This window comes from Hyaena hyaena, unplaced genomic scaffold (genome assembly GCF_003009895.1).
Source record: "Hyaena hyaena isolate Hyena2069 unplaced genomic scaffold, ASM300989v1 scaffold_392, whole genome shotgun sequence".
Taxonomy (NCBI): Eukaryota; Metazoa; Chordata; class Mammalia; order Carnivora; family Hyaenidae; genus Hyaena; species Hyaena hyaena.
The window spans coordinates 1,080,328-1,094,171 of record NW_024081017.1 but is presented as its reverse complement, the minus strand read 5'-3'; the positions used below and the strand labels follow the sequence as shown (position 1 = coordinate 1,094,171).

The window sequence follows — 13,844 nt, the reverse complement described above, 5'->3', positions numbered from 1 at the left end:
GGCCACCCGCCCTCTGAAGACACGAACCCGGCCCCGACCCCGTCATGGAGGGCACAGCCCCTCCGGTCCGGCAAGCCCACCGACCAGCAGGTTTGGGGGATGAGAGACCGAAACAGAGGAGAGCTGCGCCCAGGGCCCCCGGAGGCGGGGGGGGGGGGGCGCTCCCCAGGCCGGAATGGGGCTCGAGGACGGACGGGGACCGGCTGGGCTCCCTGGGCGCCGCTCACCTCCGCGTGCTGGGCCATGGTGCTGGCCTCCACCGCGTAGATCTTCCTCGCTCCAGCCTGGGCGGCGAAGAACGAGAGGATGCCAGAGCCACAGCCCACGTCCAGGACGATCTGGAGGAGGATGGGGGCAGCGGAAACAAGACACTAGTGAAGTGACGGTGATCCGAACGGATGTGCGCGTCCCTTGGCGCTCCCTCCCTGCCGGGCCCTCCCTGCTGAGGGGGCTCTGTGCCCTTCCGCGCCCGCACCCCAGCATCGAGACCCGCTGCCCCCCGGGCTGGTTCCTGAGAGCCGCCTGGAGCATGTGGGCGCCCCCAGCTGGAATCTGAAGGTGGCCGAACGGGATTTCTGAAGACTATGAGGATGTGAAGACCATTACACACTCTGAGGGCAGGTTCAAAAAGGAATCGTTTGGGCTACAGACTGGTCTACACAGAGTGGTGGACTCCAGGCACGCCTATAGCTTCTCTGGGGATGAGCACTCACTAAGGATACTTTGGGGTCCAGCCAGGAGCCCCGCTTTCTTTTTAATCACGGGTATATGCTACTTGGTAATAGTAAAAAGATTAAAAAAAAATTTTTTTTTAATGTTTTATTTATGTCTGAGAGAGAGACAGCATGAGCAGGGGAGGGTCAGAGAAAGAGGGAGACACAGAATCTGAAACAGGCTCCAGGCTCTGAGCTGTCAGCACACAGCCCGACACGGGGCTCGAACCCATGAACTGTGAGATCATTGAAGTCGGACACTTAACCAACTGAGCCACCCAGGTGCCCCAATAGTAAGAAGATTTTAAGAGACTAAGAAAATAACTAGACAAATTACAACGCATCCACATGACTTACTGGCCTGTCCCAAGACCTGCCATGACGGGGGAAAAGCTATTCTGCAGGCAGAGTGTACGGACTGAGATCCTATTTTGTAAATTTGTTAATTAACTAACTGAATTATATAGAAAAACCTGGGGAAAAAAAAAAAAAAAACCCTTACTGTCAATTCTGGAGGTGAATGACATTACACATGCTGGGTTTTTACAAAAAGTAGATTACGCTTTCGTAATCTGCAAAAACTTGATGACCGACAGACAGAGTGCGGTGGGGCTGGAGCTGGGGCGGAGGGGCATCGGGGGGAGGGAGGAGAGGGGAGGAAAGCATGGGGACTGGAGCGGGGGCGGAGGGGCACGGTGGGTGGAGGGGAGAAAAGCAGGGGGGCTGGAGCCAGGGGGGCTGATGGGGGGGGGAAGCATGGGGGCTGCAGCGGGGGCGGAGGGGCAAGGGGGCGGTGGGGAGGAAAGCAGGGGGGCGGCCGCGGCCAGGCCCGCTCACCTTGTCCTTGAAGTCCGTGTGGTTCTGCAGGATGGCGCGCTGGTAGGTGCCTGTCCGCACGTAGTCCTGCATCATGTTCTGCTGCTGGGACAGGTAGCCGTAAAACTGGAACAGAGACACGCCGGTGGCACAGGGCACGTGGCAGCACAGACGGCCGAGGCCCCGGGGGGCCCGCTGTGGGCACAGATCTCCCGTGGGAGGCTGCGCCCCCTCTACTGACCCAGACCCCGCTGGCAGCTGCCGGCCGCTCCAGGAAAGGGAGTGGGAAGCCAGAGGCAGCCCCCAGGAGGGTCACCGCCACCATCACCGTGGCCACCTGATGCAGCCGGATGCTGCCTGGGCCTGGATGCCACCCAGGAGGCATTCTGTGACTGGGGTGGGGGCGGGGGGGGCGCCTGCCCCAACTTAGGGTCCCCAGTGAAGCAGAGGCGCAGAACAGACAGAACCCTAGAACTCAGAGCGCCAGGCAGGTGAGGTGCTGCGGGGTCTCTCTGTAAGACAACGGGCAGTTGGGAGGCAGCGTGGCACCTGGGCGGGGGCAGGCTTTGGCATCAGGCAGACCTGGCTTCCCATCTTGGCTCTGTTGCATAATAGCTGTGTGACTTGGAGCAAGTCACTTAACCTCTCTGAGCCTCAGTTTTCTCATCTGTAAAATGGGGACAATAATAGTACTTACCTCCTAGGGTTGTCGGGAGGGTCAAGCGCATCTGTAGGTGTAAAAGCGCTCAGACTGATGCCTGCTTGGTGCGTGATAACTGTGCTATTGTTACACAAAACGCCTGTGGTACTGAGCGTCACCTGCACTCAATTCCTCCAGCAACCCTCCTAGAAAGGCCCTGGCATCTCTGTTTCACAGATGGGGAAACTGAGGCCCAGCAGGCGAAGGAGATCTGCCTGAGGCTACGCGGCTAGTAAGGGGCAGAGCCTGGACGAGAACCCAGGTGGGCCTGCCCTTTGCTATGTGGCCTCCCAGGGGCCACCCGGTGGCAGCAGCCTGGCCAGGGCAGGGGTGGGGTGGGAGTGGGGAGGGTGACGCGTACCCACCTGGAAATACTGCACGGCGGAGGACTCCTCTGTGCGCTCACTGAACACCGACCGCTCCAGGGTGTGGCCCCGACAAGTTTTCAGGATGTTATAGAAGGAACAGAAATCTGGAAGGGGGAGGCCAGGTCAGGGGTGGGCATCTCCGGGTGGGGATGGGGTTCCACCTAGGTGCACACCCCGACTCGTCTAGTTTTGGCATGCGTGCTGGCAATCTCTTTCTCCCCAAACCAGTGTTGGAATTCATGAAGAAGGGCAGCCAAACCTGCCACTGGTGGCCGGCACGGGGGTTCTGCGGTCTTGGCCGTGTGTGTGTGTGTGTGTGTGTGTGTGTGTGTGTGTGCACGCGCGCGTGCATGTACGTGCACTCTGCGTGGCCGGTGGGGACGGCTTCGCCAAAGCGTCAGGAGGACACAGGCCCGCTGAGCCAGGGTCAAACCCCACGGACTTGCCCGAGCCCGGGAACCATGAGCACCCCCTACCCCGCGCGGCGGCTCACTTCGGGGTCCGCGTGGGACAGCTGGGGCGCGTGTGGGCAGCTGCCTGGCAGCAAAAGTATTTAATAACTTGAACCATGTGCCTAAAAATGGTGAGGAGGGTAAATTCTATCGTGTGTATTTTTTTTTAATTTATTTATTTCTGAGAGAGAAAGAGAGAGAGACAGCGTGAGCAGGGGAGGGTCAGAGAGAGAGGGAGACAGAATCTGAAACAGGCTCCAGGCTCTGAGCTGTCAGCACAGAGCCCGACGTGGGGCTCGAACCCACGTGAGATCATGACCTGAGCCGAAGTCGGACGCTTAACCGACTGAGCCATCCAGGTGCTCCCTATCGTGTGTATTTTAATGCGGCACTTTTGAAGCGGCGCAGCATTTCTAAGTCAAGCTCTAAAACAGTTAAAATCTGCTGAAAACGGCTCAGGTCATGATCTCACGGTTTGTGGGTTTGAGCCCCACATCGGGCTCTGTGCTGACAACTAGCTCAGAGCCTGGAGCCTGCTTCAGATTCTGTGTCTCCCTCTCTCTCTGACCCTCCCCCACTCATACTGTCTCTCTCTCTCTCTCTCAAAAATAAATAAAATATTTTTTAAAAAATCTGCTGAAAACGTCCCAGAGGCGGATGGCCAAGTGAGCGCGCTGCACCCAGAAAGGGTTAAGATGGTAAATGTCTGTCATGTGTACTTTACCTCCATTTAAAAAACTGACAGAATGAAAAGGGCAAAAAGTCAACTGTAAATATTCATAGAGTTGAAAAAGACTAGATCTGCACCAGCCCTTACAGCTCGCCCCTGGGGTGGTTTTAAACGCGGACGTTTCGGGGCATTTATGTAAGTAAAGAAGGAAAGGGAGTGTGGGACTCCCGCGGGAGGGGGTGGGTCACCTGTCTCCTCCCACCCCGTCGGGCTTCCTCCACCAGGGGCGCTGGGACCACTGCGGGGGGGTGGGGGGGGTCCCCAGGGAGCTGGACCCCCCTCCGCCCCGGCCACCAGGCCCACTACCGTCACTTGCAGTGACCAGGCCCACTGCGGCACCGTTAAGCGGTCTCCAGCCCCAGGCGCCCACCACCTCCGCTGCTGACCCCACAGTCACCACCAGCAGTGGCCTGGGGCTCTGATACCCCTCCTGGGAAAGCACCTGCGCCCCCTGGGGTCCCTGAGCCCGGGGGTGCGCACGGACCCCTCCGGCTGCTTCTCCACGCGCTCGGGACAGAGCCCCGCCCGCCCCAGTTCCGTCTCGCCGCCACCCTCCGCTGCCCCCAGACTCGCCACCGGGCTCCAGGCCAGGTGGCCGCCACGGGCCTCTTGCAGGCGAGGATGGAGCCCAGGAGGACCCCAGGTGGCGCTGCAAGGGAGGGCCTGGGGAGACGTATCCCAGGCAGGAGAACACGCTCGTCCCACGAACGTATCTCCGACGGGGGTAATTTCTGATGGCTCCCGGGGGCAGACGGACGGACTGTGACGGAAGCTGGCTCCAGGTGCCCGGCCGTGGCCGCCGGGCCGGGAGGGGCACGTACCGGTGGGCGTGGCGAACTGGATGAGGACGCTGCTGCAGCCCAGCGTGACGATGAAGGACTGCTTGCCCACGCGGCTGCACTCCGTCTCTCGGGACACCGAGCACTTAAACACACACACATCTTCGTCTGCGAGAGGACAGGGGGGTGGGGCGTGAGCCCGCGGGACCGGGAGGGGCCGAGCGAGGCTCCCCGTCCGCCAAGCCCGTTCAGGCCACGTCCCTGCCACCGCCGCGCCCTCCTCACTGCCCCCAGTTCCGCCCGTGCCGGGGAAGAGGGGACGGCCGGCCGGGGAGCAGGGACGACGCGTGTCCAGCGGAGAGGACCGCTGTCCACAGCGGGACCAAGGCTGAGAGGGGGGTTCGGTGCGGGGAGGGGGTGGCCAGGTGTTGCGGGGCCAAGCGAGGCCCCGGGGCCGCGGGGGCGCCTCTCCCTCAGGGAGCACCTCGTTGTGCCCAGGCCCCCCGCTCGCCCAGTGGGCGCTGAGGGGGAAGAGGGCCGGGAGAAGGGCCACTGGCAGGGTCAGGGGGCTACGGGACCCGGCTGAGAGAGTCTGGCATTAATTCACCAGTTTTCCCCCCAAACCCCCATGTCACACGGGGGGGGATCACCCAGGGAATGATTCCCAGGGGTGCCTCGGCTTCCCTCCCCTGAGTGCTTCCCTCTTATATTACGTGGCTTAGTGATTCTAAGAGGGGACAGCCCCGGATGGCCCGGTTTGTGCCCCACCCGCACCACTCGGTGTGTGCTTCGCGCAGGCCACCTAGACTCTCTGAGCCTCAGTTTTCTTATCTGCCAACTGGGGCTAAGGGTGGGGCAGGCACAGGGCCCGGCACACAGAGAGCACGGCACCCTTCGCCCTCCTCAGCCAAATGGTCACCAGAACGAGGCCAAACCAACCCCCCCGCGAGGCCCTGGTGTGCTGCGCAGGACAGAAACGGCATCTGCGTCACGTTCCCGGCACAAGCGGCCACCCCGGCCCTCTAGACAGCCCGCCTGCTCCCCCTCTCAAAGCAGCAATGGCACCAAAGAGGAAAATTTCAGGGCACCTTTCCAGGCTGCGGGAGAATGAAGACGGGACCCAAAACCCATGGGTGCCCCACCTAGAGCCTGACGAAAACCTTCTCGCGAGCCATCAAGGACAACTGGGGATCTCCCAGCGTGGACCACGGGTGTGATGACTTTAAATGACACACGTGTGACAACAGCATGTGGTTCTGTAGAGTAATGCCCTCGTTCTTCTAGGAAGTGAGAAACACTGAGTGACTTCTCGTCACGTCTGCAACTTGCCTGGGAGTAGCTCATCCGATAGACGACAAACCACGCGGGTAGAGAGCAGCGTGAGTACCAATGTGGCCAAGGGCCCCCGTCACCCCAGAAAGCCAAAACCATCTCGAAAAAGAACAAAGTGGAAACACTCACACCCCAATCTCAAACCTACTGCGAAGGTACAGTCATCAAAATGGAACAGTATTGGGAAAGGGGAGACGAATGCAATAGAATCAGAGTCAAATTAACCTCTTATGTGTATAGTCAACTGACTTTTTTTAGTTTATTTTTCTTAGTAATCTCTATACCCAAAGTGGGGCTCACACTCACGACCCCGGGTTTAAGAGTCACATGTTCTTCCAGTTGAGCGAGCCAGGCGCCCCTGTCTTTTCTTTTTTTTTTAATGTTTTATTTATTTCTAGGAGAGAGAGAGAGAGACAGGCAGCGTGAGCAGGGGAGGGTCAGAGAGAGAGGGAGTCACAGACTCTGAAACAGGCTCCAGGCTCTGAGCTGGCAGTCAGCACAGAGCCCGACGCGGGGCTCGAACCCACGAACCGTGAGATCATGACCTAAGCGAAAGTCGGACGCTTAACCGACTAAGCCACCCAGGTGCCCCAAGGCGTGCCCCTGTCTTTCAACAAGGGTGGGAGAGCATCCAATGGGGGAGAAGACGGCTCCTCAGCAAATGGTACAAGGACAAGTGGATATTCACACGCAAGAGAATGGAGCTGGAGCCTCACCTCACACCACACGTAAAGCCTAAGTACAAGATCAATGACCTAAATAAATACAAGAGCTAAAAACCGTAAAACTCCTAGAAGGGAACACAGCGGTAAATTCTTCCTGACCTTGGATTTGGCAGAGAGTCCTCGAGGTGACATCAAAAGCAAGAGTATCAAAAACAAACCTAGACACACTGAACTTCATCAGAATTGAAAACTCTGACGCATCCATAGGACACTATCAAGAAAGTGAAGGGGCGGGGCGCCTGGGTGGCTTAGTCGGTTAAGCGTCCTACTTTCGCTTAGGTCATGATCTCGTGGTTCGTGGGTTCGAGCCCCGCGTCGGGCTCTGTGCTGACTGCCAGCTCAGAGCCTGGAGCCTGTTTCAGAGTCTGTGACTCCCTCTCTCTCTGACCCTCCCCTGCTCACGCTGCCTGTCTCTCTCTCTCTCTCCTAGAAATAAATAAAAAATATAAAAAAAAAAAAAGAAAAAGAAAGTAAAGGGGCGCATGGGTGGCTCAGTCGGTTGAGCGTCTGACTTTGGCTCAGGTCAAGATCTCACGGTTCGTGGGGTCGAGCTCTGCCTTGGACTCTGTGCTGACAGCTCAGAGTCTGGAGCCTGTTTCGGATTCTATGTCTCTCTCTCTCTCTGCCCCTCCCCTGCTCATGCTGTCTCTCTGTCTCTCTCAAAAATAAATAAGCGTTAAAAATTGTTTTTAAATTTAATTTAAAATTTTTTAAATTAGGGGTGCCTGGGTGCCTCAGGTCGTGATCTTACGGTTCGAACATGAGTTCAAGTCCCATGTCGGGCTCTGCGCTGACAGCTCAGGGCCTGGAGCCTTCTTCAGATTCTGTGTCTCCCTCTCTGTCTGCTCCTCTCCCGCTCGCACTCTGTCTCTGTCTCTCTCTCAAAAATAAAGGTATAAAAAATTGTTTTAATTTAAAAAATTAAGAAAGTGAAGACGACCTACAGAATTGGGGGGAATTATGCACAGACCATGCCTGATAAGGACCCTGTGTCTGTAACATATAAAGAATCATTCAGCGAAAAGGAAAACAACCCAATTCAAAAATGGGCAAAGGACCTGAATGGACATTTCTCCGAAGACGACAGAGGCCTGGCTCACAAGCACATGAAGAGAGAGGCTCGAACCATGAGTCATGCATGAGGACATGCAAATCAGACCACAAGGAGGCACCGCTTCACACCCCCCCGGGCGGCTGGAAGGTAGGACAGACGGGGGAAGATCACAAGTGCTGGCAGGCACGTGGAAAAACGGGAACCGTCACAGCCTGGGAGGGGCGTGGGAACGCGAAACGACGCGGCTGCCGGGGGACAGGGGCTGGTGGTCTTTCCAAAAGTTACACATCAAATCACCATTTGACTCAGCATTCTCACTCCTACGGGTCCACGCAAAGGAACGGAAAGAAGGAGTCAAATGAATACCTGTATGCAAACATTCAAAGTAGTGCTAGTCGCAAGAACCCGAAAGTGGACGCGATGCAGATGCCCGTCCACTGATGGATGGACACGCAAAACGTGGGGGATCCAGGCCATGACGTTTATTCTTCCAATAAAAAGGAATCAAGTTCTGGGGCACCCGGCTGGCTCGGTCAGGAGAGGGCGCAACTCTTGATCTCGGAGTCACGGGCTCAAGCCCCAAGTTGAGTGCAGAGTCCAAAAATAAGTAAACTTCAAAAAAAAGTGAAGAGGCGCCTGGGTGGCTCAGTCAGCTGAGCGACCAACTTCGGCTCAGGTCATGATCTCACAGTTCATGGGTTTGAGCCCCGCGTCAGGCTCTGTGCTGACCGCTAGCTCAGAGCCTAGAGACTGTTTCAAATTCTGTGTCTCCCTCTCTCTCTGACCCTCCGCTGCTCACGCTGTCTCTCTCTCTTTCTCTCTCTCTCTCAGAAATAAATAAAACTTGTGGAAACTAATTTGACAATAAACTATTTGTAAAAAAAATAAAAAATAAAAAAAAAATAAAACTCTAAAAAAAAAAAAAAAAAAAAAAAAAAAAAAAAAAAAAAANAAAATAAATAAAACATTAAAAAAAGTTAAAAAAAAAAAAAAAGTGAAGTCCCGACACGCACTGCAACGTGGATGAACTTGAGAAACGTTACGCTGAGTGAAAGACACCAGACACCAAAGGTCACGTACAAGTGACTCCAAGTGTATGAAACATTCACAATCAGTTGATCCACAGGGGCGGAGAGCAGACGGGTGGCTCTCGGGGGCTCGGAGGAGCGAGCCTGCAGAGTGACCGCTTAATGGATTCAAGGTTTCCTTCTGGGGTGACGAAATGCTTTGTAATTAGACAGAGGTAGCAGTCACACCATTGTGAATGCATTAAATGCCACTGGATTACATACTTTATTATAAGTTCATTTATTTATTTTGACAGAGAGAGTGCGAGCACGTGCGCAAGAGCAGGGAGGGGCAGAGAGAGAGAGGGAGAGAGAGAATCCCAAGCAGGCTGTCAGCACAGACCCTGATGCAGGGCTTGAACTCATGAACCGTGAGAGCATGATCTGAGCCAAAATCGAGTTTACACCCAGGCCCTTAACCAACTGAGCCACCCAGGCACCCCCAAAGTGGTTTCTTTTATATTATGTGGACTTCATCTCAATAGAAAAAGAAAACCACTTCCAACGCACAGATGCAGGTGTGAGGGGCCTATGGGTGCTCACCGGTCCCCCTGCTCTCACCTTGTATACTCTGATCGGGGGCGGGGAACCCGGAGGCCTCCTGGGGCCACGGTCTGGGCTCTGCCAGACCACCTCACGCCTCCAGAACACAGGCGGAAGAGGAGAACGTACCAGCAGGCCACCGCCCCAGACAAGGGGCTTCCAGATCTGGCTGCAAGTGGGTCCCAGGAAGGGACCCTGGCCTGGTGCCATCACCCATGTCCCTCCTGGGGCAGGAGATAAGGCCGATCTGCTGGCTGTGCCAGGGCAACAGCAGGCACACCAAGGAAGGCCTCTGTTTACCGAGCGGCCTGGTAACTTGACCAGCTGCCCTGGGCGCTCCCGCAACCCGGCACCGGGCAGGCGACCACGGGGCCCTGTGGCCAATGGAGGCCGGGCAGAGGGCAACCCGACCTGTCCCATCAGGGCAGAGGCAACCACAGCCCACGGAGTCAGTCTTCTCTGACAGCCCATCCCACAGGCCAGTCCCTGGCGCACGGGACGTGTTCAGTAAATATTTGACATATCAAAAAAAAAAAAAAAAAAGCTGGATCCTATACTTCCGTGTATTTAAAAGATTCAGAAACCCCAGCTCTTGGGAGGCCCCGCAGGAGCTGTACCCCTCATCCATCAGTGGACCAGCTCCTGGCCTTTAGACGCACCTTTCCCCCTTTGCCGCTCCCCCTCCCCACTAGGATGGGCCCCCAGGACACGGTGGGGTGGCTCCCGGTGGGCAGCCCACTCAGGGCTCTGGCTTTCTCACTGCCCGGGGTCACCCCTGCCCGGATGGGGCTGGGGCCTCCTGGCCGGCTCCACGGTAGTGGGGGTGGTGCTGGGAGAAAGCTTCTCCGCCCCCTCCCCCAGGAAAGAGGTCCAGGGCCTGGACCCAGCAGTGGCGACAAGGGGTCCCCTCCCTGCCCCCACACGCAGGGGTGGCTCCGATCACCAGGAAACCTCCTGCTACGCTTGAAGGCTGGCACCTTCGTCGCAAGTCACCCCTTGACCCAGCCTCACCGGGTGAGTCACGGCATTGGCGGGAGGGGCTGTGCCCTGCGCCTCCAGAGAGCAGCCCAGAGAACGAAGCTGCTCTCGTCACACTGGCCGGCGGATCCGGGGACGGGGACGGATCCGGGGGCCATGTGCATACGGCCGAGGGAGGCGGGGGACGGGAGGCGGGAGGAGGCATGGCAGGCTGCCGTGATGGTTTAAGTGGAGGTGACCACAGAGAAGGCTGCTGGTGGGAGGCTGTGCAGGGTTCCTGCCGACCGAGGTCAGCAGAGCCAGGGTCTCTTCCCTGCAGTAATACAATTGGGCGACAGGGCGACGGAGCTGGGACTGGCCCCCCTCACCGGGCCGCCTTCTCCAGAAAGTGCTCCCAAGGCGGGGTCTAAACGCAGGGGTGTGCAGGAAACCAACCCGGGCTCGGTTGGATTAATTGCGCCACGAACGTGTCTGCCCGGCTCCTGGACCCGGCCTGGCACCGCCTCCCACCTGCTGCGGGATGTCCAGCGGAGGGGACGAGGGCCCAGAGTATCCAGGGACAAGCACAGGGCAAGCGTGCTCAGGGTGTGCCGGAGAAAACTCCGGGGCAGGAACCACCCCCCACCCCTGACCCCCGTCTTGCTCCGCAGGAAGGCAGGCCCCCTGTAAATCCGGGGCACAAATACCGAGTGCCCCCGGGAGGCAGGCACGGCGCCCGCCCTGCTGAGGCTGGGACAGGACAGGGACGTCACGCTGCACCAACGCTTTCCGGGAGCCAAGCTCTGCTCCTACACAGACCCCTCCGAGCGCCCCTGGGGCTCCCTACTGTTCCACTCAGATGAGGCAGCAGGGCTCAGACAGGTTTAGTATCTTGCTCAAGGTCACACAGCAAGCGAGCAGCAGAGCTGACTGGCTCCAGGGTCTGGGCTCCTAAGCAAAGTGCAGCCGGACATCCCTGCGCTTCCGAGAGGAGGCGTCAGCCAACCTTCCCCGTGAAGGAGCAGGGGGAGTGAGTATTTTTGGCTTCGTGGGTGCGCAGTCTCTGCTCCCACGACTCCACTCTGCCCGGAGCAGGCACCAGCGAGTGAGCGCGACTGCGTCCAACAAAACTTTACGACGAAGCCAGCAGCTGTGCCCAGAACTACGGGTCAGAGAGGCGGGGCGCCGGGCCCCCTCCCACCCACTTGCTCGTCTGCATGGACATGCACGTCCCGCATGTCTCCGGACATGGAGAAGAGGAGATGCCCTCCCCGCCGTGGAGGGGATGCGGACAGAGTGAGGAGGCTCCCCACGTAATGGGCACCGATGCGGGGGGGGGGGGGCAGAGGCGCTGCGGGAGCCTGGGGACAGCGCCCAAGCCAGGCCGGGAGAGGGACTGGGAGCCAACTCTCCGGCAAAAGGGAAAAAGGCACATGGGAACGCGGAGAGAAAAGGAGGCCGTGTGTGTGACGCTGTGATTCATAGTCAACAGCCATCTGGCAGGGGCGCCTGGGTGGCTCGGTCGGTTCAGCTCCAGGCATGATCTCACAGTTCCTGAGTTCAAGCCCCGCCGTGGGGCTCTCTGCTCTCAGCATAGAGCCCGCTTCTGTCCCTCAGTCTCCCTCTCTGTCCCTCTCCCGCTCATGCAGGCTGTCTCAAAAATAAATAAACTAAAACAAAGCAAAACAACAGCTGTCTGGCACAAAGCGCCTGAAACCCTAAGTGAGGAGAACGATAGAAGGCGTCTTCCGCGGTTCGTTCAAAGCCTCCTCTGACCACTCAGAGTTTCGGTCAGTGACGTCACTGTCCAAAAGCCCCTAAGCTGCAGCTGGGTTGCCAGGGGGGCCAAGCAATTAGAGGGCTGGAACTTTCAGTCGCCCTAAGCCTCCAAATAGCCAATGACTTAATCAATCATGCAGCATAACAAAGTCTCCATAGACATAAATCCCGAAGGCGGGGCAGCAGAGAGCTTCCCGCCGGTGAATACGCGGAGGAGCTGGGAGGGGCGCCTGGAGAGGGCACCGAAGCCCGGGTCCCCACACCCCTGCCCCGCGCGGCCCCTCCATCGGGCTCTTCCTGGGTTGTATCCTCTTCCATCAGCTACTGATCTAGTGAGTGAACTGTCTTCCCCTGAGCTGTGAGCCGCTCTAGCAAATTCATCGAAGCCGTGGAGGGGGGTCATGGGGACCTCAGATCTACAGCCAGGGGGTGAGACGCACTGGTGACAACCCGGGCTTGTGACTGGCGGTGGGGGCGGAGGACCACAGGCTGGTGGGGCTAAGCCCTTACACTGTGGGCTGGGACACTCTCCCCAGGCAGGCGGCGACAGAATGGAGCGGACTGCGGGCCACGCAGCTGGCGTGGGGAGGCGGTCATCACAAGTCTTCAGTCTCGGGGTTGAGCGTCCGACTCTTGATTTCGGTTCGGGTCATGATCGCACAGTTTGGAAGTTTGAGCCCTGCATCGGGCTCTGCGATGACCGTGTAGAGCCTGCTTGGGGTCCTCTGTCTCTCCTTCTCCCTCTCTCTGCCCCTCACCCACTCTCTTTCTCTCTCTCTCCCTCTCAAAAGAAATAATCTTTATAAGGAAAATAAAGAAATAAGCGTTCAGTACCAGCACCAAGAGTAGGGCAGGACATACTTGTCCTCGGAGGGTGGCAGTTGAGAGAATGAGGGGAAAGAGGCTGCCAAGACAGACTCCAGGCTGGACAGGCGGATTTGGGTCTCAAGGGGCTCAGGGGCCCAGCTGCTCCCACAGCCGTGGAAGCACCTGGAAGGACTGAGCGCCTCGCTGGGGGACGGGCACGGGCACGGGCACAGGGCTGGGGGGGCTGCAGGCCAAGCGGGAGACAAGGAAAGCGGAGAAGCCAGTGGCTCATGAGCTGAGGAGCCAATCTGCTGTGGTCATTCTCCTGCTTAGACCTCTCCATGGCCTCCCAGAGCCTTCTGGAACAAGTACAAACTCCTTACAGGGCTCTCGAGCCTCATCCGTGTCCCTAGTCGAGCCATGTGGGCCTTCACCACCCCTAGACCATGGGCCAGACCTCTCGCTGGCCTCCATGGCTCCTGAGATCCAGAACACCCTCTCCCCCTTGTCCTGTGTCCCTGTCACCTCCTCCTGGACAAGCCCCCATCGCATGGCAACTCCTTATTTAACCCCCCGTGCTCCCCAACGGATGACCCAGGGACGCACAGACCCAGGGCTCCGCGCGGGGCTAGCACGCCCAGACCTAGTGGGCACTCGGGAGGCAAGCTGGCCAGAAGCATGGGGTCCGGAAGCCCAGGCCCCTTTCTTAAGTGCAAGAAGCACACGGTGCGAGAGTCCGGATGCCCAGGCCCTGACAGTGTGACACCGGGCACGGGGCAGCCACACAGTGACCTTCCTGCCCTCCGTCCCCTGGAGCAAGCAGTAATGGAAGACGCAGAGGGTCACTGGGTCCTTCAGGCTGGTCAGACCCGGGTCGGACCCAGGGGAACAAGGACGAATGCCTGGAGGTACACCCTGCCCCCGAGAACCTTCCATCTTCACACAAGAGGAGGGGAGCTACCGCTGGAGAGAGGTGAGGGATGGGGCAGGAAGGTGGCCCCCAGCTCAGGAGGAAGGGGGCT

The 13,844-nt window shown here is 58.2% G+C and overlaps 1 protein-coding gene across 1 annotated transcript in view; it reads right to left on the bottom strand.

The window, feature by feature from the left end:
- CARM1 (coactivator associated arginine methyltransferase 1) overlaps positions 1-13,844 on the bottom strand; it is a 40,300-nt gene that overhangs the window by 10,400 nt on the left and 16,056 nt on the right. Inside the window, exons 2-5 of the mRNA XM_039250959.1 lie at positions 4,601-4,726; positions 2,595-2,701; positions 1,551-1,655; positions 228-338 (exon numbers count right to left, since the gene is read on the bottom strand). Of these exons, the coding sequence (XP_039106890.1) occupies positions 228-338; positions 1,551-1,655; positions 2,595-2,701; positions 4,601-4,726 (449 nt within the window). The remainder of the gene's footprint in view (positions 1-227; positions 339-1,550; positions 1,656-2,594; positions 2,702-4,600; positions 4,727-13,844) is intronic.